General features: G+C 40.7%; 1 protein-coding gene and 1 pseudogene across 1 annotated transcript in view; one reads left to right on the forward strand and one right to left on the reverse strand.

Moving 5' to 3' along the window:
* Window positions 1–21,517, reverse strand: part of LOC120289607 — a 50,275-nt pseudogene extending 28,758 nt beyond the window's left edge.
* A 1,263-nt stretch (window positions 21,518–22,780) lies between these two features.
* Window positions 22,781–23,658, forward strand: part of LOC104424234 (metal-nicotianamine transporter YSL2) — a 29,479-nt gene continuing 28,601 nt past the window's right edge. The window contains exons 1-2 of the mRNA XM_039304973.1: window positions 22,781–22,982; window positions 23,074–23,174. Of these exons, the coding sequence (XP_039160907.1) occupies window positions 22,781–22,982; window positions 23,074–23,174 (303 nt within the window). The remainder of the gene's footprint in view (window positions 22,983–23,073; window positions 23,175–23,658) is intronic.

Below are 23,658 nucleotides of genomic sequence, written 5' to 3' on the forward strand. Positions count from 1 at the left end.
AGGCGGACTCTTTAGTTGTTCGAGGTGGTGCATGAAAGAAGAATTTCAAAGTCTGAATCTCTGTAGTTCCTTGCTCTTTCATTCATTAAGCTCAAATTGTATACTAAAGAGAGAAGTATATAGTGAGACTTTGTGAAGAGACTAGTTGTGACCCTCCACTGAGGAAGTCGAAGATCACAAGTTGTATAATCTCTTTTGATTCATAATGGAATCCAGCTAGTGGGCTGTCAGCACGGGAGAGTGGATGTAGGCTTGGATTAAGCCGAACCACTATAAACCTTGTGTTCCAATTCTCTTTCCTTAAACTCCTTATCTTATTCGTTGTTTTATTGCTTTATAGAATTGTCTAGAGCTATTTACATATGTTAAAATGTGTCTCGAGTTTGAGCGCAATGCGAAATTCCGAATATTCTAAATTGGAAATTTTGCGGATATTCAGAATTGGCTTGAAATAGGAAAGTCCAAACGTTAACTTGGACTTGGATTTATTTAAATATACATAAATATACTTTAGGCCGAAGTCAGCAAGATAAAACAAAGGAAAGAGTCAAATTCTTTAGGGTTTGACCGAATCATGCGAATTCTCTTTCCAATAGAAGTCTGTCTGTCTTGATGCAATTCTCCGGCGGTGGAATATAATATTCCTCTCAAGGTTTGCTCATGGGACTTCCTTTACCAAAGCATAATTGTTGATCGAAGCGCTATTCTTATTTTGAGCGCCGTGGTTTTCTCTGTTTGAGAGAGACGTCCATAGGCGCTGGGTGCTTGATAGCGGGTCTTCGTGTTTCTCGTGCGGCAACCAAGAAAGATTGATGTATTGGGTTAAATTGGGGTTTGGGAAACATCGAGAGAGTGTTTGAGTGACTTGAATGTGTAATCTCCTTGTATAGCTTGATTTATAGTGAAATTCGCTGCTGCTCTCCCCGTGGACGTAGGTCTTTACGACTGAACCACGTAAATCTAGTGTCCGATTTATTTTCTTCTTTTGTCTATATTATTGTTCGATCGCTCGCCCTATGGCAACAAGTGGTATCCGAGCTAGGTTTGAATAAGTTGAAGCGAATCGATGGCGACAGAAGAAGTAAAAGTGAGAATCGACAGATTTGATGGGAAGGATTTTAGTTTCTGGAAGATGTAGATTGAAGATTATCTTTACTAGATGAATCTGCACTTGCCTTTATCTGGGGAGAAACCAGAGACGATGAAGCAAGCTGATTGGGATTTGCTGGATAGACGAGCTATGGGTGTTATTCGGCTGACGTTAGCTCGTAACGTTGCGTTTAACATCCTGAAGGAGAAGACCACTGCTGATTTGATGCAAGCCCTGTCGAATATGTATGAGAAGTCCTCTGCGATCAACAAGGTATGTTTGATGCGACGTCTATTTAATTTGAAGATGAGCGAAGGTGTGTCAGTTGCTGATCATATCAACGAATTTAATGTGATTGTTAGTCAATTGAGTTCAGTTTAAATTAACTTTGAAGATGAGGTACGTGCTTTGATTCTATTATCCCCGTTGCCTAATAGTTGGAATACTACTGTTACTGCTGTTAGTAATTCCTCTGGATCAACAAGTTTGACGTTTGATGGGGTTCGAGATTTAATTCTGAGCGAGGATATTCGTAGAAGAGAATCTGGCGAACCTGTATCTGCTGCTTTAGTAGGTGAAAATAGAGGAAGATCTACAACACGTGTGGGTAATAGTAGTACTAATATGAATAGACGTAGTCAATCTAGGACTGCTAATGTTGTCTGTTGGAGCTGTCGCAAGAGGGGGCATCTTAGAAGGGATTGCTTTAAGTTAAAGAATAAGAAGGGTAAGGGAATTATGGTTGATTCTGCAAATAATGTTACAGCTATAGCAGATAATGCCGATTATGTCTTGTCTGTCACTAATGATTCATCACTTGATGGATGGGTTATGGATTCTGGTGGTTCTTTTCATGTCACACCAAATAGAAATTGGTTTATCACTTATCAGTGCACGGGTAGTGATAAAGTCCAGTTAGGGAACAACGCTGAGTGTGATGTTGTGGGTGCTGGTGATGTTAAAATCAGAATGCATGATGGTATCGTGAGGGCATTGACTGGAGTGAGGCATGTTTCAAAATTGAAAAATAACTTAATTTCCTTAGGTGCCCTAGATTCAGCTGGTTGTAGGCATTCTTCAAAAGGTGGAGTTTTAAAGGTTATTCGAGGTGCTTTGGTAATAATGAAAGGAATCAAGCATGGAGGTCTGTATAAACTTCAAGGTGAGACAGTGAAAAATTTCGTTGTGGAGACGTTGGATGCATCTGCTCGAGAGTCTTTTGACTACTCGAGGAAGACCTGGGTGTTTGTGCCAAGGCACAAGTTTGATGCTGGTGTCAGGATCTCGCAGTCAAGAGCTTTGATCGAAACGGAGACTGGTAAGTCGATCAAGCATGTGCGGATTGACAATAGCATGGAGTTCTGCTTGAAGCTGGCAAATAAATTCTGCATGAAATAGGGCATAATGAAACACCGCACTAGTGCCGGTACATCACAACAATTTGTAGAATTGATGAGCAGAACATTACTAGAGATGGCCCAAAAAATTATATCTAGTGCTGGTATGGCTAGGAGATTCCTGGTTGATGTGCTTAGTATGGTAAGCTTCTTGGTGAATAGATCCCCATCGACTGTTATTGAATGACAAACTCCTGAAGAAGTGTGGTAAGGTAACGTTGCTGATTATCCTATTATTAGAATGTTTGGTTGCCCGTGTTATTTTCGAGTAAGTGATGGTAAGTTCGATTGGAGGGCAAGGTGCATATTCCATGGCTATGCACAAGGTGAGCGAGGCGATCGGTTGTGGTGTCCAGATATAAATTCACTTGTAACAGCAGAGAAGTTACCAAGTCTCCGATACTTCTGGCTAGGAGTGTTTGTGGCAGTGTTAATACGGATCTGGACGGTGTTCAGCTTGAGGTGGAGTTGCGACCAGAAATTCCTGAGGTAGCGAGTACGAGTACTAGCAAAGTAATCGATACATATGGCGTTTGTAGTGAGGTGGAGCCTATAGAGCCAATGGATGCTGAATCGCTAAAATTAACAAGGTATGTATTCGATCTCCTGACAGATATGAATGCAACAATGGTTTTACTTTATCTGCGGTTGAGGAGGTTGCATCGGAAAATCCTTGCGGAGCAGTTAAAGGTGCATATGGAGTTGGTATTCTAATGAGGTCCTCGGTTATGGCGAAGTTCAAGCGAGGCTTGGACTTGGATAATATCTGTGGCGATTGAACCCATCAGGGGTTATGGGAAAGTAGCAGCAGAATTTTTATTTTTATGAAGCGATTGTAATGTGGCTAAAACATCGAGCCAAGGTGAAGATTGTTAAAATGTGTCTCGAGTTTGAGCTCAATGCAAAATTCTGAATATTCTAAATTGGAAATTTTGCGAATATTCAGAATTGGCCTGAAATAGGAAAGTCCAAACGTTAACTTGGACTTGGATTTATTTAAATATACATAAATATACTTTAGGCCGAAGTCAGCAAGATAAAACAAAGGAAAGAGTCAAATTCTTCAGGGTTTGACTGAATCATGCGAATTCTCTTTCCAATAGAAGTCGGTCTATCTTGATGCAATTCTCTGGCGGTGGAATATAATATTCCTCTCAAGGTTTGCTCATGGGACTTCCTTTACCGAAGCATAATTATTGATCGAAGCGCTGTTCTTATTTTGAGTGCCGTGGTTTTCTCTGTTTGAGAGAGACGTCCATAGGCGCTGGGTGCTTGATTGCGGGTCTTCGTGTTTCTCGTGCGGCAACCAAGAAAGATTGATGTATTGGGTTAAATTGGGGTTTGGGAAACATCGAGAGAGTGTTTGAGTGACTTGAATGTGTAATCTCCTTGTATCGCTTGATTTATAGTGAAATTCGTTGTTGCTCTCCCCGTGGACGTAGATCTTTACGACTGAACCACGTAAATCTAGTATCCAATTTATTTTCTTCTTTTGTCTATGTTATTATTCGATCGCTCGCCCTATTGCAACAAGTGGTATCAGAGCTAGGTTTGGATAAGTTGAAGCAAATCGATGGCGACAGAAGAAGTAAAAGTGAGAATCGACAGATTTGATGGGAAGGATTTTAGTTTCTGGAAGATGCAGATTGAAGATTATCTTTACTAGATGAATCTGCACTTGCCTTTTCTCTGGGGGGAGAAACCAGAGACGATGAAGCAAGCTGATTGGGATTTGCTGGATAGACGAGCTATGGGTGTTATTCGGCTGACGTTAGCTCGTAACGTTGCGTTTAACATCCTGAAGGAGAAGACCACTGCTGATTTGATGTAAGCCCTGTCGGATATGTATGAGAAGTCCTCTACGATCAACAAGGTCTGTTTGATGCGACGTCTGTTTAATTTGAAGATGAGCGAAGGTGTGTCAGTTGCTGATCATATCAACGAATTTAATGTGATTGTTAGTCAATTGAGTTCAGTTTAAATTAACTTTGAAGATGAGGTACGTGCTTTGATTCTATTATCCCCGTTGCCTAATAGTTGGAATACTATTGTTACTGTTGTTAGTAATTCCTCTGGATCAACAAGTTTGACGTTTGATGGGGTTCGAGATTTAATTCTGAGCGAGGACATTCGTAGAAGAGAATCTGGCGAACCTGTATCTACTGCTTTAGTAGGTGAAAATAGAGAAAGATCTATAACACGTGTGGGTAATAGTAGTACTAATATGAATAGACGTAGTCAATCTAGGACTGCTAATGTTGTCTGTTGGAGTTGTGGCAAGAGGGGGCATCTTAGAAGGGATTGCCTTAAGTTGAAGAATGAGAATGGTAAGGGAATTATGGTTGATTCTGCAGATAATGTTGCAGTTGTAGCAGATAATGCCGATTATGTCTTGTCTGTCACTAATGATTCATCACTTGATGGATGGGTTATGGATTCTGGTTGTTCTTTTCATGTCACACCAAATAGAAATTGGTTTATCACTTATCAGTGCACGGGTAGTGATAAAGTCCAGTTAGGGAACAACGCTAAGTGCGATGTTGTGGGTGTTGGTGATGTTAAAATCAGAATGCATGATGGTATCGTGAGGACATTGATTGGAGTGAGGCATGTTCCAGAATTGAAAAAGAACTTAATTTCTTTAGGTGCCCTAGATTCAGCTGGTTGCAGGGCATTCTTTAAAAGGTGAAGCTTTGAAGGTTGTTCGAGGTGCTTTGGTAATAATGAAAGGAATCAAGCATGGAGGCCTGTATAAACTTCAAGGTGAGACAGTGACAAATTTCGTTGCGGAGACGTTGGATGCATTTGCTCGAGAGTCTTTTGACTGCTCGAGGAAGACCTGGGTGTTTGTGCCAAGGCACAAGTTTGATGCTAGTGTCAGGATCTCGCAATCAAGAGCTTTGATCGAAACGGAGACTGGTAAGTCGATCACGCATGTGCGGATTGGCAATAGCATGAAGTTCTGCTCGGAGCTAGCAAATAAATTTTACATGAAAGAGGGCATAGTGAAACACCACACTAGTGCCGGTACATCACAACAATTTGTAGAATTGATGAGCATAACATTACTAGAGATGGCCCAAAGAATTATCTCTAGTGCCGGTATGGCTAGGAGATTCCTGGTTGATGTGCTAAGTACGGTAAGCTACCTGGTGAATAGATCCCCATCAACTGTTATTGAATGGCAGACTCCTGAAGAAGTGTGGTCAGGTAACGTTGCTAATTATCCTATTATTAGAATGTTTGGTTGCTCGTGTTATTTTCGAGTAAGTGATGGTAAGCTCGATTGGAGGGCAAGATGCATATTCCATGGCTACGCACAAGGTGAGCGAGGCGATCGGTTGTGGTGCCCAGATATAAATTCACCTGTTAATAGCAGAGAAGTTACCAAGTCTCCGATACTTCTGGCTAGGAGTGTTTGTGGCAGTGTTAATACGGATCTGGACGGTGTTCAGCTTGAGGTGGAGTTGCGATCAGAAACTCCTGAGGTAGCGAGTACGAGTACTAGCAAAGTAATCGATACATATGGCGTTCGTAGCGAGGTGGAGCCTATAGAGCCAATGGTTGCTGTAACCCTGAAATTAACAAGGTATGTATTTAATCTCCTGACAGATATGAATGCAACAATGATTTTACTTTATCTGCGGTTGAGGAGGTTGCGTCGGAAAATCCTTGCAGAGCAATTAAAGGTGCATATGGAATTGGTATTCTGATAAGGTCCTCGGTTATGGCGAAGTTCAAGCAAGGCTTGGACTTGGATAATATCTATGGTGGTTGAGCCCATTACGGGTTATGGGAAAGTAACAGCAAAATTTGAATTTTTATGAAACGATTGTAATTTGGCTCAAACATCGAGCCAATGTGGAGATTGTTAAAATGTGTCTCGAGTTTGAGCTCAATGCAAAATTCCGAATATTCTAAATTGGAAATTTTGCGGATATTCAGAATTGGCTTGAAATAGGAAAGTCCAAACGTTAACTTGGACTTGGATTTATTTAAATATACGTAAATATACTTTAGGCCGAAGTCAGCAAGATAAAACAAAGGAAAGAGTCAAATTCTTCAGGGTTTGACCGAATCATGCGAATTCTCTTTCCAATAGAAGTCGGTCTATCTTGATGCAATTCTCTGGCGGTGGAATATAATATTCCTCTCAAGGTTTGCTCATGGGAGTTCCTTTACCGAAGCATAATTGTTGATCGAAGCGTTGTTCTTATTTTGAGTGACGTGGTTTTCTCTGTTTGAGAGAGACGTCCATAGGCGCTGGGTGCTTGATAGCGGGTCTTCGTGTTTCTCGTGCGGCAACCAAGAAAGATTGGTGTATTGGGTTAAATTAGGGTTTGGGAAACATCGAGAGAGTGTTTGAGTGACTTGAATGTGTAATCTCCTTGTATCGTGTTGACACCTAAATTTTTGGGGTTAATTTTTGCTAAATAATATATAAAAAAAAATCAAATCACATGGCATATAGTTTAGGCAAGTTTTATATATTCCGTTAAGATTTTAGGTAATATACACTCGGATGTGTTTTTGCGCAAAAAGGGGAATTTTTTGATCGAATATGCAAAAAATATTGCGCGGAGTGAAATAATATATTCGATGAAATTTTACGCGAGCAAAATTGGCGATAAAATATACCACGAATATACAATTTTTTGGGGTATAAAAGGAGTTGCGTACGGTCGAAAAAAGGGGGGTTCTTTTTCCGTTGGTAAAAAAGAGAGAAAAGGTAAAAAGTGAGTGGAGAGAGGAAAAAGTAAAAAAAAAAGAAAAAGAAAAAGTAGCTGAAACCCTAATCGGCTCTGTTCATCTTCCCCGAAGAGCAGCCGGCGCGCTGCTGCTCACCGCCGCCGGCCTCCGTCCGCGAGTGCTCGCGCTGTCCGCCCGGCCGCGACGCCGCCCGCCCGAGCCGCCCCGACGTTCCGCGCCGCATCTTCATCCGCGAGCCCCGCGCCCGAGACCCAAAGCCAGATCGGTCCCGTCGCCCGCAACTCCTGATCCGGTGACGATCGACGTTTATGCCGCCCGCCGTCCCTGATTTGCCTCATCAACCTCGATCCGCCGCACTGAGTTGCTCCCGACGTCGTTGCTCTAGATCGGCCCGGATCCGACGTTGCCTCGCCGGAACGCGTCGAAGCCCCCCGCTCCGCTCGCGACGTCGCCCGCCGGTCTCGCTACGCCGCCCGACGTAGCCCCGACGCCGCCTTTGCCTCTGCCCGCGTTCGAGGTCTCCCCGCCCGTTCTCGCCGTGCCGCCCGCGACGCTCCCCGCTGCCTCGCCGCCCGACGCCGTCTCCACCGTGCTTCAGCTCGTGCTCGGAGTCCCTCGCCCGCGACACCCGCACCCAGATCCGCGAGTCCCCCACGCCGGTCTCCGCCGTTCCTCTTGTTGCCGGAGCTCTTCCGCCACCGGTTTGCCCTCGCCGGAACCCTAGCCGACGAGCTCTCTCTCGCCGGAACCCTTCGCCGGAGTCCCTAACCGGTGGTCAAGATTTTCTTTTATTAAAAAAAAAAAAATCAAATTAGGTAGATTTGCTTTATTTTATTAGGCTGGTTTATTTTATCTTATTTTATTTTTATATCTTTGTTTCTTTGTTTATTTCTCTATGCATAATTGAAAATCTCAATGTATCACCTGATTCGCAACCGCGTTAGGGTTTTTTATTTCATCTATAAGGCTTTAGATGAAATAATTAATTAAGCGGGAATAAAATTGATGTTTTGATCTTTAAGGCTTAAGATCAAAGTATCGATTTCACTAGCGAAATATTATCCCTTGATCTGAGCGATATGTGATGTCCCTTTGGAGTAATTTTGAATGGATTTGATCGTTTTTATATATGTTTGAGATAGAATATCACGTGTTTTATGGTTATTTGCATATTTAGGCAAAGCATTCTATTTATCATGAATTTTCGAAATAAAAATCGGGTTAGATTAGATGCATGTTAGGATATTACTTGTTTTAGGGTTTGCATATTTAGAATAGGAATTTTAATTTCGAATTTCATGAAAATACAAAAAATGTCATAGGTTAAATTAGTTTTATTATTTAGGATAAAATGCATTCTTTTAGGAAAAAGAAAAATGTCATATGCACGTCATTAGGGCTAGATTCACTGGGATGCATGTCATTTAGTATTTTTGCTAGGCCTATTTAATTAGAAATTGCATGTCATTAGAATTAGGTCATTTAGTTAATATTGCATTGCATATTGCATGAATTTCATTAATTAAGCGAAAACAAAAAAGAAATTGCGTGGTAATTAGAAACCATATCTAGGGTTGTTGATGTAGTTTTTAACTTAACGTTGCAGATGCTTTCGTTGCTTTGAGGTAAGTTTTTGTAATTTATTTATTGTTTATTTGGGTGTTAAATTGGTGAATTGCGCACCCGCATGATCACCTCACATGTTAGGAAAATAGATTTAAAATCAATTTAAGCTGCCTGCAAAAACATTTTTTGAAAATAAAAGAATGGTACCGAAAGGGCATTAGAGAAATCTAGTGTAACCAAGTCCCCGTACCCATAGTCTCTGGTTCGTAGGAGTAAAGTAAAGCTCCCGTTACTTTACTTGGGTTTCTAATCGACCCACCAAAAAATAGATTAGTGGCGACTCCTGATTAAAAAATCAATTGCATATTAAGAATTCAAATCTAAGTCGCGAATTGGTATGGGCTTGGGAGAGCCCGAATTAAGTCTAGGCTTAATAATCCATTAACCAAATTTTAGGTGGTTCACACCCCGAAAAATTTAGGTCGCGACATATCGCTTGATTTATAGTGAAATTCGGTGCTGCTCTCCCTGTGGACGTAGGTCTTTACGACTGAACCACGTAAATCTAATGTTCGATTTATTTTCTTCTTTTGTCTATATTGTTGTTAGATCGCTCGCCCCATCGCAACAACATCCTTAGTGTATCATCTTCTAAATGCAATTTATCTTATTAAGTCTTGTAAGATAGAGAAAATTTTTATATACACCTATTCACCCCCTCTAGGTGTGCGTACTAGCCCTTTCAATTGGTATCAGAGCTTGTGTGCTTATGTATTGAAGTGTCTTTACTTCTTAAGCTAAAGATTTATGGTTAGTATTTTGGCTCCAGGTTTGGTTAAAGGACAAAGTAATACCAGACCTCCTTACTTTGATGAGAAGGAATACAACGTTTGGAAAAACAAGATGAAGGTATTCCTAAGATCGAAAGATCCCCTAGAATGGGGTGTGGTAGAAAAAGGAATCATTCCTAAAGCTACATTAACATCTGGGAAGGAAATTGCAAATGCTGGAGAACTGACATAAGCGGAGATAACCAAAAGACAATCTCTTGATGCAAAAGCAATTTATTCATTGTATTGTGCTTTATCTCTTACTGAATATAACAGAATCTCATCTTATGAAATGGCCAAAAAAGTCTAGGATAAGCTGAACGTCACTTATGAAGGAACCGATTGAGTTAGAAAAACAAAAATCAATATCTTACTCGGACAGTATGAAGCCTTCAAGATGAAGCCAGAAGAATCCATCACTGACATGTTTAATCGTTTTACAGAAATTGTAAATGGCCTAGTATATCAGGGACAACCAATCTCAGGACCAATGAAGGTCAATAAATTGCTGAGAGGACTCTCCAAAAACTGGAACCACGTGAAGACTTTTATAAGATAAACCCAAAGGATCATGCCTCTTTCCATAGATGAATTGGTTGGCACGCTTCAATTATATGAAGTAGAGCAAATCAATGAGGAAGTAGATTCCAAAGGTAAGAAGTCAATTGCCTTAAAATCTAACGATGACTTTGATAATACAGACTCTGAGGATGACTTGGATGATGAAGAGCTAGCACTCATGATAAGGAAGTTCAGGAAGTTAAACAGAAAGGAAAAAGATTTAACTGGAAAAAGCAGGGCACTCAAAGATTTTAGAAGAAATCAAATGAAGATAATGAGACCAACAAAGATGTGATCTATTTCGAATGTAAGAAAAAGGGACACATCAGACCCAACTGCCCTTTGCTGAAGAAAAAGAGAGGTAAAACAGAGAAATTCAAGAAAGCTCTTAAAGCTGAGACATGGAGCGATACAGAATGCGAGGAAAGTAATGAAGAGTATGTCAATATCTGTCTGATGGCAAAATTAGAATCGACTCGCATTTTGAGACAGATTTAGATTCCGACTCGCACTCGAGACAGTGAAGTCAATGTTAGTAATTTAAAGATTCCTGTTAAAGTCTCAAAATATATAGATGAACTTTGTCTTAGCCTCAAGACATCTCTTAAAAGGATTTTCGAGCTAAAGAAGGAGAATTCCAAACTGAAGCAACAGGAAACTTTTTGGAAAGAAAAGTTTGAAAATCTAGATAAGAGTTTTGTTGATTTGAAAGAAAATGCAGATTCTCTCTCAAAGGAAAATAACTTTTTGAAATAAGACATTTCAAATATCACAAAAAGGTTTTCAATAAGATCTGAGAAGTTGGAAAAGATGCTTTCAATTCAAATACCTTATTTCAACAAATCTGGTTTGGGAATGATATCGAAACCATTCCTTTAATCGATTTTCCAAAAGTGAAGGAAATGATCAAACAAGGACCTACAAAAACCTTTTACAAGAACCATTTTCAAAAGGCTTTTGTAAAACCTATTGGTAGAAGTGCTCTCAAATGTTCAAAGTGTAATAGCTCAGTTAATTTCGAGAAGGAATGTCCCAAGGGTTGGAGACCTGTTAGGAGAGAGTGGGCAAAGACTGTGTTTCGTACTAACTCCTCTGGACCTAAGAAAGTGTGGGTATCAAAGAAAACTTAAGTTCTTTGTACGATTGCAAGTCACTATCAAGAAAAAGATCAAATGGTATTTGGATAGTGGCTGCTTAAGACATATGATAGGAGATTCAACTTGTTTTATAAAGCTCGTGCAAGTAAAAGGAGGAAAAGTTTCTTTTTGTGGAAACAGCAAAGGAAGGATTGTTGGATGTGGAACTGTGAGAATTAGAAGTTTCACAATCAATAATGTCTCCTTGGTTGAAGGTTTGAATTATAATCCTCTAAGCATTAGTCAACGTGCGACACTGGATTCAAGATTAACTTCCAAGAAGGCACTTGTTCGGGAACCAATAAAGATCTTTCACAATCTTTCACTGGACGAAGACATGGGAATATCTATTTTTTGGATATAAAACCAAAAAGTTCTCAGTGTCTAATATCCATTCAATATGAAGCAAATCTTTGGCATAGAAAGCTTAGCCATATCAACATGAAGTAGATTGCCAAGATCTCCTCCAAGAAACTTGTTCGTGGACTGCCCAACCTGAAGTATCAAAAATCTGAATTATGCACACCATTTGTATTGGGAAAATGGGTTAGAAGTTCTTTTAAACCAATAAATCAGGTTTCTACTGATTGTGTTTTGCAGCTTTTGCATATGGATCTCTTTGGACTAACTAGAACTCAAAGTATTGATGGAAAGAGATACTGCCTAGTAATCGTGGATAACTATTCTTGTTTTACATGGGTATACTTCCTAGTAAGTAAGTCTAAAACATTCTCTTACTTTTCAAAATTTGCCAAGAAGGTTCAAAATGAAAAATGTTATACTATATCAAGCATTCGTACAAACCATAGAGGTGAGTTTGAAAATCAAGACTTTGCAAAATTCTGTGATGACTAGTTTTCAACATGTTTTATTTTCTTCATATACTCTAAAGCAAAATGGGGTTGTGGAAATAAATAATAAATCTTTGCAGGAAATTGCTCGAACACTCTTAATAGAGAGTAATATTTCTTCTTGATTTTGGGCTGAAGTAGTTTCAACAGCTTATTATATTATTAACAGAGTATTCTTAAGGCCCATTCTAAATAAAACTCCTTATGAGTTATTCAAATGAAAGAAGCCAATTATTTCTTAAGTGTTTTGTTTTGAAGAATGCAAATGATCGTACTGACAAGTTTGAAGAAAGATCAGATGAAATTTTTTTCCTTGGCTACTCAACCTCAAGCAAAGCTTACGAGTATTCAACAAGAAGACTCAGTTTGTGGAAGAATCCATGAATGTCAAGTTTCAAGATCCAATGCAGAATCAACTAGATCAGACTCAACTTGAAGAATCTGAACCTACTCTAGATGTTGCAAAATCTACTTCCCCCGAAGTGGTTCAAACTCCTAAAGTTCAACAACAAGATAAACAAGAAGATTCAACTAAAACAAAGGATCAGCAGACTGACAAACCGACCAGCAACTGGAAGCATAAGTCAAGTCATCCCAAGGAACTCATCATTGGCAACATTGATGAAGGAATTCGCACCAAATCTAAAAGACATGAAGAGTCTAGTGCTTTAGCTCTTGTTTTTGAGATTGAACCCAAAGCTGTAGATGAAGCCTTGGCTGATGAAAGCTGGATTGAAGCTATGCAAGAAGAGCTCGGAGCTTCAGCATCAACGATGTTTGGGAGTTAATTCCTAAACCTAAAAGTAAGTCTATTATTACAACTAAATTGGTTTTCAGGAACAAGGTGAACGAGAAAGGAAAAGTTGTCGGGAACAAAGCAAGACTCGTGGCCAAAAGATATACGCAAGAAGAAGGGATAGACTATGACGAGACCTATGCACCAGTAGTGAGGCTAGAAGCAATAAGATTATTACTTGCTTTTGCTTGCTATAAAAATTTCAAGTTACTCCAAATGGATGTGAAAAGTGCATTCCTAAATGAATTTATCCAAGAAGAAGTTTATGTGGAACAACCACCTAGTTTTGAAGATCCAAGAAAGCTAGACTCAGTCTACAAACTGAAAAAGGTCCTATATGGAAAGCAGGCACCTTAAGTTTGGTATGAAAGGTTAAGTAAATTCCAAACTCAAAATGGTTTTGTTAAAGGAAAAATAGATACTACCTTGTTTATCAAAAGAGAATATAACAATTTTCTACTTGTTCAGATTTATTTGGTTCACCTAATTGGTTCACCTAATGAAAATCTTTGCAAGAAATTTTCTAGATGCATGCAGGATGAATTCGAGATGAGTATGATGGGTGAGTTAACTTTCTTTCTGGGATTACAAGTTAAACAATCTAAAGAAGGAATTTTCATTCACCAAGAAAAGTATGCATAAGATCTCATTAAGAAGTTTGAATTAGAGAATTGTAAAAAGACAGAGACGCCTATGTCAAATTCTTCAAAGCTGGATAAATATGAAGAATGGAAGAGTGTAGACCAGAAGCTATATAGGAGCATAATTGGTTCAATTCTTTATCTTACTGCATCTAGACCTGACATATTGTTTGGTGTTTGTATTTGTGCTAGATTCCAATCAAATCCTAAAGAATCTCACTTAATTGTTGCAAAGCACATCATCAAATACGTTGTAACAACTCCAAACCTAGGTCTGTGGTATCCCAAAGAAGAAGACTTTACTCTCCTTGGATATTCAGACACAAATTTAGCAGGATGCAAAGTGAACATAAAGAGTACTTTTGGTACTTGTCAATTGCTTAGCAACAAGCTAGTATCATGGTTTTTAAGAAAACAGAGTACTGTAACTCTTTCAACAGCTGAAGCAGAATATGTAGCTCTTGGAAGTTGCTGCTCTCAAATTTTATGGATACAGCAACAGCTAAGAGACTTTGGAATTGAAGAATCATGCATCGAGATCAAATGTGACAACCCTAGCGCCATTAATCTCACAAAGAATCCAATTCTTCATTCAAGGACAAAGTATTCGACATCATTTTATTAGAGATTATGTTCAGAATGAAGAAGTTATGATTCAATTCATTAACTCAAAGAATCAGCTGGCAGACATATTTACAAAGCCACCGGAGAAAAGCCTATTTGAGTCTATTCGCACCAAACTAAACATCATATCTTCTATTAGGTAAAGTCTAAAAGTGTTCAGACTCAGAGGTAAAGTTTGAAGGTGTTTAGACTCAGAATGACTAAGAGTTACGACTGTAAGTTAGTTCTTTCAAAATGCATGAGATTTTATCCTTGGATGATTTTTTTCGATTTGGTATGTTGATATTGCAAATCGCCTCCTGCTAATTTAATTTTTGGTAGTTATCTTCTTCAAATTTTGAATTTTTGGTAGTTTTTCATTTTCAAAAAGGCAGTTATTACTTTTTCCTTTGTGATGTTCGTGTACCCCGATTTACCTACTATATATACCATCATTTGTCTTCTTCTCTTTTTCACTCTCAAACCCTAGAATACAAAACTCCCACTTGCTTTGACTTTCACTCTTGTTTAATCCAAAAGATTTCACCTTTTTCAAGCAAGTTTGAGAATTTTTCCCTTAAAGCGACAATGTCTTCAAGAAAGTTTTCGAGAATTGCAAGTAGGGGACCACGGCGCATGCCCGAGGGTCGTACTCATTTCGATCGATCGAGAAAGATGACTCTCCTCAACAGCAGTGACCAAGTCAACATCAACAACATTCTCAGCAACGTCAGTCTCCTCCACTGCCTCAACCAGAAGAATTAGTGGAAGAAATTGAACCTGTAAGAACACTGAGACCTCAAGTTGCTTTCTCGTTTTATTCTAAGTTGAAACAATGATGTACTGCTATGTCTTTGATCGATGAGTTTCTAAGAGAGAGAGGATTCAAGAATCAAACTTTATTTTTGCGAGAGATGGAAAAGTTAGGCGTTGCGCCTAAAGGGTTGGCTGAAAGGACTTTTGCCAACTTTCCTAGTGATCTGAGGATGGGTACGGCTAATTAGCCAGAAGGAAAGGACGATGATGAGAAAATGTTCTCACATTTCCAGCCAAGGATGGGAGTGGCTGCTAATGTTGGTGGTGATAGAGCGAGCATTTTCCGCTCTAAGGACCACAAGAAAGTTTATTCAAAATTGTTGAAGAGAGGGGTGATTTTGATTTTCTTGATTCTATGCAAGTAAATTTGAGAGGGAAGTTTGCACTTCTTCAATTGGAGCATTTTTGTTCTAAGTCAACAATTGCTTATCCGGAACTCACAGCCTACTTCTATTTGAATCTATCATTTTTAGATGTGAATAGGTTCTTCTTTCACAGTCAGGGATAAGGAGTTTTTGGTGGATGTGGACACTTTGGCTGACTTAATTGGGGTGGAAAGAGCATGTTTCCAACTAATTAGTGTGTATGTTGCTCATGCTACTCTGGAATTGGTACGAGATAGGCGTGTTGATGGCAAGATTTCCCACACTAGGATGAATGCCTCCAACATCTTGCTGCATAAAATCGTGATCAACTGCATCCATCCGAAATCTACATCCAATACTGACGTGTCTCATCTTGAAGCAAAGTTGATGTATGTCATCAACGCTGGCTACAAATTCTCTCTGCCTCACACATCTTGTTTTCACATGTATAGGATAGTGGTGAAAGACAAGAGACAACTCCCTTATTCTGCTTTTATCACGGGTCTTTTTAGACATTTCAAAATTCACATTCCTGCACCTTTGTGTTTGACAAGCATTGCTCCCATGGTGATTGGATTCAAGATGGTCACCAAGATGCGTTTGAAGGAGCTTAACAAGGTGTTAGAGCGAATGAAGAAGAAGTCTCCCGTTAAGGCAAAGCAAGACTCTACAGCAGCCAAGAGGAAAGAAAATGAGCCCATGGATGTTCCAATGAAAAAGAAGAGAACTCTTATCTTGTAGGATGAATAAGATGAGGATGAGATGACTCTTTCAGCCTTTACCTTAAGGAACTTGAAGAATTTTGTTAACTTTCAAGAGACAAGAGAAGAGCTAGAGGAAAGAGAGAGAAGAGAAAGAGAAGAGACAGAGAAGGAATCTGAAGAACAGAGGAGGACAGAGGAAGAGGAAGAAAGAAGTGAAGAAGGAGAAAAAGAAAGAGAAGAAGAGGAAGAAAAGGGTCAAGAAGACTCCTTTGAGCCAACTTTGGCTGTATCCTTGTCGAGCAACTCTGAGAAGACAAGGAATGGAATTGCTTGACCAAGAGAAAAAGAAAAACATCACTTTGAAGCTGAAGTAGAACATGAAGAAGAATTCACTTCTCCACCTAAAGGCATACAAACAGGGGGAGCTGCTGGAAAACGAGGTATTTCTTTACCTATCTTTACTAGTGATGTTAGTCAATCTGCAGCAGATCCAGAGGACGTGTATGCTTCTCATTATCTAGAAGCAGATATTGAGGTATCCACTCCTAGCCATGGTGGATGAACTGCTGAAGATTCATCCATTCTCAAAACTCCTAGAACGGAATCAGCTGGACCCAGTACTGCATCAGATCAAACAACAGACTTCTCAAGACTACTGGACATCCTGTTGGATTTGAGGAAACAACAATATGGTATGGAGTATGAGATAAAGGATCTCAAGAAAGCTTTCCTAGCTACTTCAGTGTCGTTGCAAGACCAGCTACTAGCCCTTAGAACTCAAGTGCAGGATCATGTGAAGGGTGAAGATTTGAAGCCACTAAAGCAGACTCTTGAAAAGCTTGAGAAGACTGTGAGCTCCATGGGAAAATTCCAGCTTGTCTGCCTGCCCAAACAGCCATGACTCTTATCCCACTATTTTCATATTAACTCTTTTTATTCATTCACTTTTTGCTGTTGACAAAAAGGGGGAGAAGTCATGCAGATTTGATTTTGGTACTTTTCATTTGATTTACTCTTTGATTTTGATGATTTTTTTGGACTTTTGTGTTTTTGTTTGGTTGTGGACTCTTTTGACTTTGGACTGCTTGACTGCTAAGTAACTTGATTTGATCTTTTGATTCTTGCAGTAACTTAGGCCGTGATATTGATGATGGAAGGATAGTTATCTTGTCTTGCAGGACTAACATGTTTTCTACGGTTGCATAATTGATACTATCCAAGTCCTAATCAACTTACTTTTATAAGATATCATGGTTTGCTTAAGTGTTGTTTTGCAGGATAAAATTTTTCAAATCTGCAAGAAAGTTTTGTCACCATAAAAAAAGGGAGAGATTGTTGGAGAAAATTCATTTATTGTTTTGAAACCGACAAAACGTTTCCATCAGTCTAGTCTAAAGACTTCAAAACCCAAGTGTTAAAGTCTGAAGAACTCCAGACTCTACCGTCAAAGTTTTAAGATCGTCAGACTCAAGACTCAAAGTCTGCCCTCACTGACAGTTTCCAGATGAAGAAAGAAGAATTATCCAGGTGACGGTTTATCTTCAAGGTTTTGATTCGTATGATTTTTTGGAAGACCTTATGGCTAGATACAACATCAACATGATTGATTATTCTTATTGTATTCTACTTCGATTTGAAGATCGTTTGAAAGGCGAGCAAAATTGGAAGGTTCTACTAATGGAAACCAAAGATCCTGATTGTATGGGCGAACAAGATTATCGGGCTTTCATCACCAATCAATCAACGACTCGAGATCACCTTAATTGATTATATTCAACGGGTAGATTGGAAGAATTCCTTTGGTAAGTGCCAACGGTCGTGAAGACATGAAGGAGTATTTAAGGCGGACTCTTCAGTTGTTCGAGGTGGTGCATGAAAGAAGAATTTCAAAGTCTGAATCTCTGTAGTTCCTTGCTTTTTCATTCATTGAGATCAAATTGTATACAAAAGAGAGAAGCATATAGTGAGACTTTATGAAGAGACTAGTTGAGACTCTCCACTGAGGAAGTCGAAGATCACAAGCTGTATAATCTCTTTTGATTCATAGTGGAATCCAACCAGTGGGCTGTTAGCGCGAGAGAATGGACATAGACTTGGATTAAGCCAAACCACTATAAACCTTGTATTCCAATTCTCTTTCCTTAAACTTCTTATCTTATTCGTTGTTTTATTACTTTATAGAATTGTTTGGAGCTGTTTACATCTTTAGTCTATCATCTTCTAAAGGCAATTTATCTTATTAAGTCTTGTAAGATAGAGAAAATTTTTATATAAACCTATTCACCCCCTTTAGGTGTGCGTACTAGCCCTTTCAAATTTGACAGGAAAAATAGGGTGGATCAGGTACAGGGTCCGAAAAAGGGAAACTGGTTATAATAAGGTTGAGTAGAGGGTCCAAGTCTAAACCCTACCCACCTTGGACTCGATCACCCCTAATTGGACCAATAATCATATAGCTTCATTTGCATTTTTCTGATTAAGAAGTGAGGAAAAAAGAATCGAACAGTTTGTTTGCATCATTTACAATTTCACTGTTTTTTTTCTTGGTCGGAATACAATATTTCTGTTTTTGGGCCACCTGAAAATCCGAATGACACTTTTCGATAACAGGTCCCTCAATTCAGGATACAGGGCGAAATGACAAAATGTCCAAGGGACCAAATCCGAAATAATAGAAAGGTCACGTCCTTGGATGCAAAAAAGTCGTCTCGCTAGTCGCTCCTTGCTTCTTTCCAGAAGTTTCTATGATTTAGTGAGAGAGGTTGCTTCCTATGTAGCATCGACATTCTCCGGAAGCCTTTGTGTCATGTCCGACACTTTGACATGTGTCGACACGCTCCAACACGCCGCCACTTGGGTCCTCGGTGAGCCCCCCCCGGCGAGCTTCCACTCCGGCTACATGCATGCCACCTTGAGCGGCTTAGCCTCTGGCTACACCAGCCTCAACCAAAGCGGCGGTGGTGGCGGTGGCGGCAGCGAGAACCCTTATGTCCACGTCACTCCGCTGAATGCCCCCGCGCCGTCCGGCAGGAGTGAGTCCATCGAGGTGTATACTTTGCGCTAGGAGTTAATGATTGGTGATTAGAGGCTTTCGAGAATGGTTTTGATGGGGCCGTTTGCTGGTGTTTGCAGGTCTGATGGATGTGGCGCGTTGAACCGGTGTGGGAAGAGGTTCGAAGATGCTACAAGAAAAGCACCAATGAGGCAATGAAGTACCGCAGTTTCCGTAACAGATATTCTCTCTAATGGAGGAGCTAATGAGGATGTGGTCTTGCTGCACAAATCCTATTTGCGTCCTCACCCATCTCAGGTTGTATTCCTTTTTGTCCTTCCCATCAATAAGCACCTTTCCTTCCATCGAATCGTAGAACCTCAGCAGAAGGGCCAGAATAGAGGACTTTCCGGCACCACTTGGCCCGACAAGAGCTACCTTCGTCCCAGCTTCGATTTTCAACGTGAAGTTCTTCAGAACGGTAACTTCTGGTCGTGATGGGTACTTGAATTTGATGTTCTGGAACTCAGCAGTTCCTTCGATCTTCCCATGATGTGTATTTTCCAGCACATCTGGTTCGATTTCAGTTTTTCAGTCGAGGGTCTGGAATGCAGGAGTGATTATGCTCATGGCCGATATCACAGTGGGGATCAGCGTCCACAGCTCTGTAATAGAAAGTACCGTGAGAGAGAAAATCTGGTACGATCTTATGCCATTTTCGAATGTGGCTTGGCCTCTATCGACCAAGACCGCGGTGTACCACAAGGCAACTGCATGTGCAATGTTCCATACTTGATACTAGTTCTCCTTCTCTCTTTCATTGGGACTTCCAACTCTAACTTCGCTTTCCTCAGGATTTGCTCTTCATAGCAAAAAGATGCTACAGTTCTTATGGTTGTCGCCGACTCAGAAGTTAGGGAAACGACTTTGCCATGTGCTGCAGAAGAGTCGCCAGCAAATCATTTGGCTGACTTGGCTTGGATGAGCCCACCAATGAAGTGGCAAGGCATCACAGCCCAAGCCACTAGACCCATTCTCCAGTTTACAATCATGCTAACTACTGTAGCATTCAGTATAGAAGCGATGCATCGGACAATGACAGACATGCGATCAGAAATTATCACTTTCACCATAGATGTATCATTGATGATTTGCGAAGTAACCATCCCAATGCTGTTCTCAGGTTTCTCAAACCAAGTGAATTCATTGCGCAGAACACCTACAAGATTTTAGAATAATCAATGCCAATTGTACTCTATAAATGATTCACAACTTGGGCAGAATCTCAAATTCGGAGCTAGTAGATTCTGCATTAAACTTTAAGGACTCTGCTGGGGAAAAGGAGTGACGGCTACCTGCAAAGGGAGCTTTTCTAAGGTTTGTCATGGCCTTCTCACCGACCACACCAAAGTAGTAATGCTGCAAGATGTGAGAGACTAATGATAGCAACCCTATTAGGGAGAATGCGATCGAGTACCATCCAACTTCCCGCTTTGCATGTTTATGGTAATATGCCACACCTATTGTTATGATGAAGAACCCAAAAACAGGCTTTGAGATTCCAGAGAAACCGGCTGCAATGGAGCCGATGGCTATCTTGACAAGTTCCGTCCTCCTCAATCCAAACCAGATTCTAAAGAAGTGGACTGCTTCTAATCTTTTCTTGTGCTCCTCTTGCTCAGGGTCTTCTGTGAGGCTTTCTTCTATCTCTGCGCCTTTTTCACCTACAACTCTGCTTTTAGGTGAGCCATGGGGTTGCTCAATTTCATAATCTCGCGAAGATATATCAGTTCTGTCATTCAATCAACATCATGGGCCAGTGAGAACCTGTTTCTTTTTTCATCAAAATAATTTTCATGCACAAACGGTAGGAAATAATTATTATGAGGCAGCCAACCTTTCATCACGAACAACACTGAGGTTCTGTATGTTGAATAAGCTGTCGTAAAATTTGCTGGTATCCAACAGGGTGTTGTGCGTTCCCGTCTCCTTCACCTCTCCATTCTCTACGACTGCAATTTCATCTGCATTAACGATGGTTGACAATCTGTGCGCAATCAAGATCACCGTTCTTCCCTGCATGGCCTTCTCCAATGCCTCTTGAACCAGCTTCTCAGATCCCGAATCAAGAGTACTCGTAGCCTCATCGAGCAGAGTATTGGAGGATCTTTTAGAATGGCTCTGGCTTTAGCAATTCTTTGTTTTTGTCCTCCTGACAGCTGGAAGCCCCTTTGCCCACCAGAATCTGTTGCTAGGAGATTGCATATTAGTATTACCTCAGTCGAGTACTTATCTGGAAGCTGTGAAATGAAATTATGTGCATTTACCATCATTGCTGCATTCTCTATTTGTTGGTCATCTGCATCCAAATTTCCTACTTTAAGGTTGTCCTTGATAGTGCCAGCAAACAGTGATGGTTCTTGGGAAACTGATCCAATATTTTTGGCGAGGCACTTCATGTGACATCCTAAATTTCAACCCCATCCCGATTTTATGAAATCGGCATTTCGTCGACGTGCCTATGGTCATTTTACTCTGAGTTGGCCACTTACGAGTAACTAATCTATTAGGTGAAGCCGTTAAAGGATATAAACGCGACTGACTAGAGAATTTGATTGGAAATCGACTGCTTGACCGTAATGATCGGCAATGGTCAATACGACACCGTATAATCGAGTTGAGATTGGATATAAGTCGATTCAATGGAAACACTTAATTGAATTACGGGTGATTCCGCGTAATTGCGAAATTCATGTCGAACGGCACTAACCCGGATTTCTATCGATTTTATACTCGGTACTCATAATTGAAACCTTACGATTTTTTACAACAACCGAGAGTCACCTATAAGTCGAAAATGCACAAACGTGGATAAAAAATTATCGATCACGGGTCAAACGCAATTAAATCAATAAAAGCTACCCAATAGGTTAGGTTGTATTAAAATCGCGTTCGGTCGATTTTAACCACGAAATTGAATTTGGTTTTGGGATTTGGACGTTCAAGCGTGTTATGACTCCTTTTTAGGACATCGTCTCATCTTTCGGAGAAAGTTCGAGTTCAGAATTTTGTGGAAAAATCGGTTTTTGGACAAAATGGAAAAATAAGGGAAACTCGTAATTACAGGAAAAAGGGGGGATTGGCTGCCCAAAATGGATTTGTTTGTGGGAAATTGAGGTAAATTGTGATTGGAGGAAGCATGGACTAAGTTGTGCATGACGACTTTGTGGGCAATGCAATGATGGATTAAATATTTGCTTAGGCTTGCTATTGGTTAATGCATGGACTTCATGGTTCCCCTCTCTCTTTTCTCTCTCTCTCTCTCCCCTCTACCTCACGCCGTTCAGCCCTTCTGCCCATTCCCATTTTCTTTCCCTCCTTTCACGAACAATTCCCCCTCCCCTCTGCCGAAGCTGCCCATTTCCCTTCCTCCTCCTTTTTCTTCCCTCCCTTCCCCACGTCTTTCTCTCTTAAGCTGGTTCCTTTTTCCCTTTCATTTTTAGCTGCTACACCACCGTCCACGGCATCCTTATGCTAGTCTTCTTCTTTTTTCTTTTGTTGCTGCCACTCTCCTCATCCAACAACCCAGCTCACGCCCAGCCAGCAGCTCCTTCACCGAGTGTCTCCACAGCAACGCCACAGTCAGCCCACCTTACCGCCAACCTCAGCCGCAGCAGCTGCTTCACTGAGAACACTGAACAGCCACCCGTCACCGCCGCCACATGGTCACCGGCGAGGCTCGCGGCGGTCCTGCCAGCTTCCACTCCAGCTACATGCGTGCCACCCCAAGCGGCTTGGCCTACGGCTACACCCACCTCAACCAGAGTGGCGGCGGTGGCGGCAGCAGCGGCGGCGAGAACCCGTACGTCCACGTCGCTCCGCTGAATGCCCCCGCGCCGTCCAGCAGGAGTGAGTACTATCGAGGTGCATGCTTCGCGTTGGGAGTGAGTGATCGGTGATTGTAGGCCTTTGAGAAATGGTTCTGATGAGGCTGACGCTTTGCTGGTGTTTGCAGGTCCGATGGATAGGATATGCGGCGCCTTGAACCGCTGTGGGAAGAGGTTCAAGACGCTTTACGCGAAGCGGAGACGCTCGCGGACAATGTCTGGCATCACCGTAAGTTGTCTCTACAATTTTTGCTCGCAATATATGTCTGTATAATCAGTTAGGAACATTTTGGATTTGTTCGTGGACACGTACCTGATTGCTTGCTTGCATATATATTTTTTTTCTCTGTTTCTGCAATGTAAGAGTTTGGCACCTTGTCTTTCACTGACGTCGTTTGGGAATCAGTTCGATTTCGGTCACCACCTAGGAACTAACATACATGCTTTATAATCTGTGTATTCAATCTGCCGATTAGCTGTTGAGTGGATCAAGTCCTTTGATTATTTATCTAGGGGAGATTCAACTCTAATGTGCGGTGCTATCTTCAGCGTTTATTGTTTTGCTAATCTATGTCGATTCCTACTTACAACAAATTGCCAAATGTGTAACATGGCACTTCTGTGGAGGACATACTTTTTTTTCCATAATTTTCTAAAGCCATCCAGACCCATCGGGCTCTTTGCATGACTGAACGTTGGACTAGATAAATGAT

This window comes from Eucalyptus grandis, chromosome 11 (assembly GCF_016545825.1).
Source record: "Eucalyptus grandis isolate ANBG69807.140 chromosome 11, ASM1654582v1, whole genome shotgun sequence".
Classification (NCBI taxonomy): Eukaryota; Viridiplantae; Streptophyta; class Magnoliopsida; order Myrtales; family Myrtaceae; genus Eucalyptus; species Eucalyptus grandis.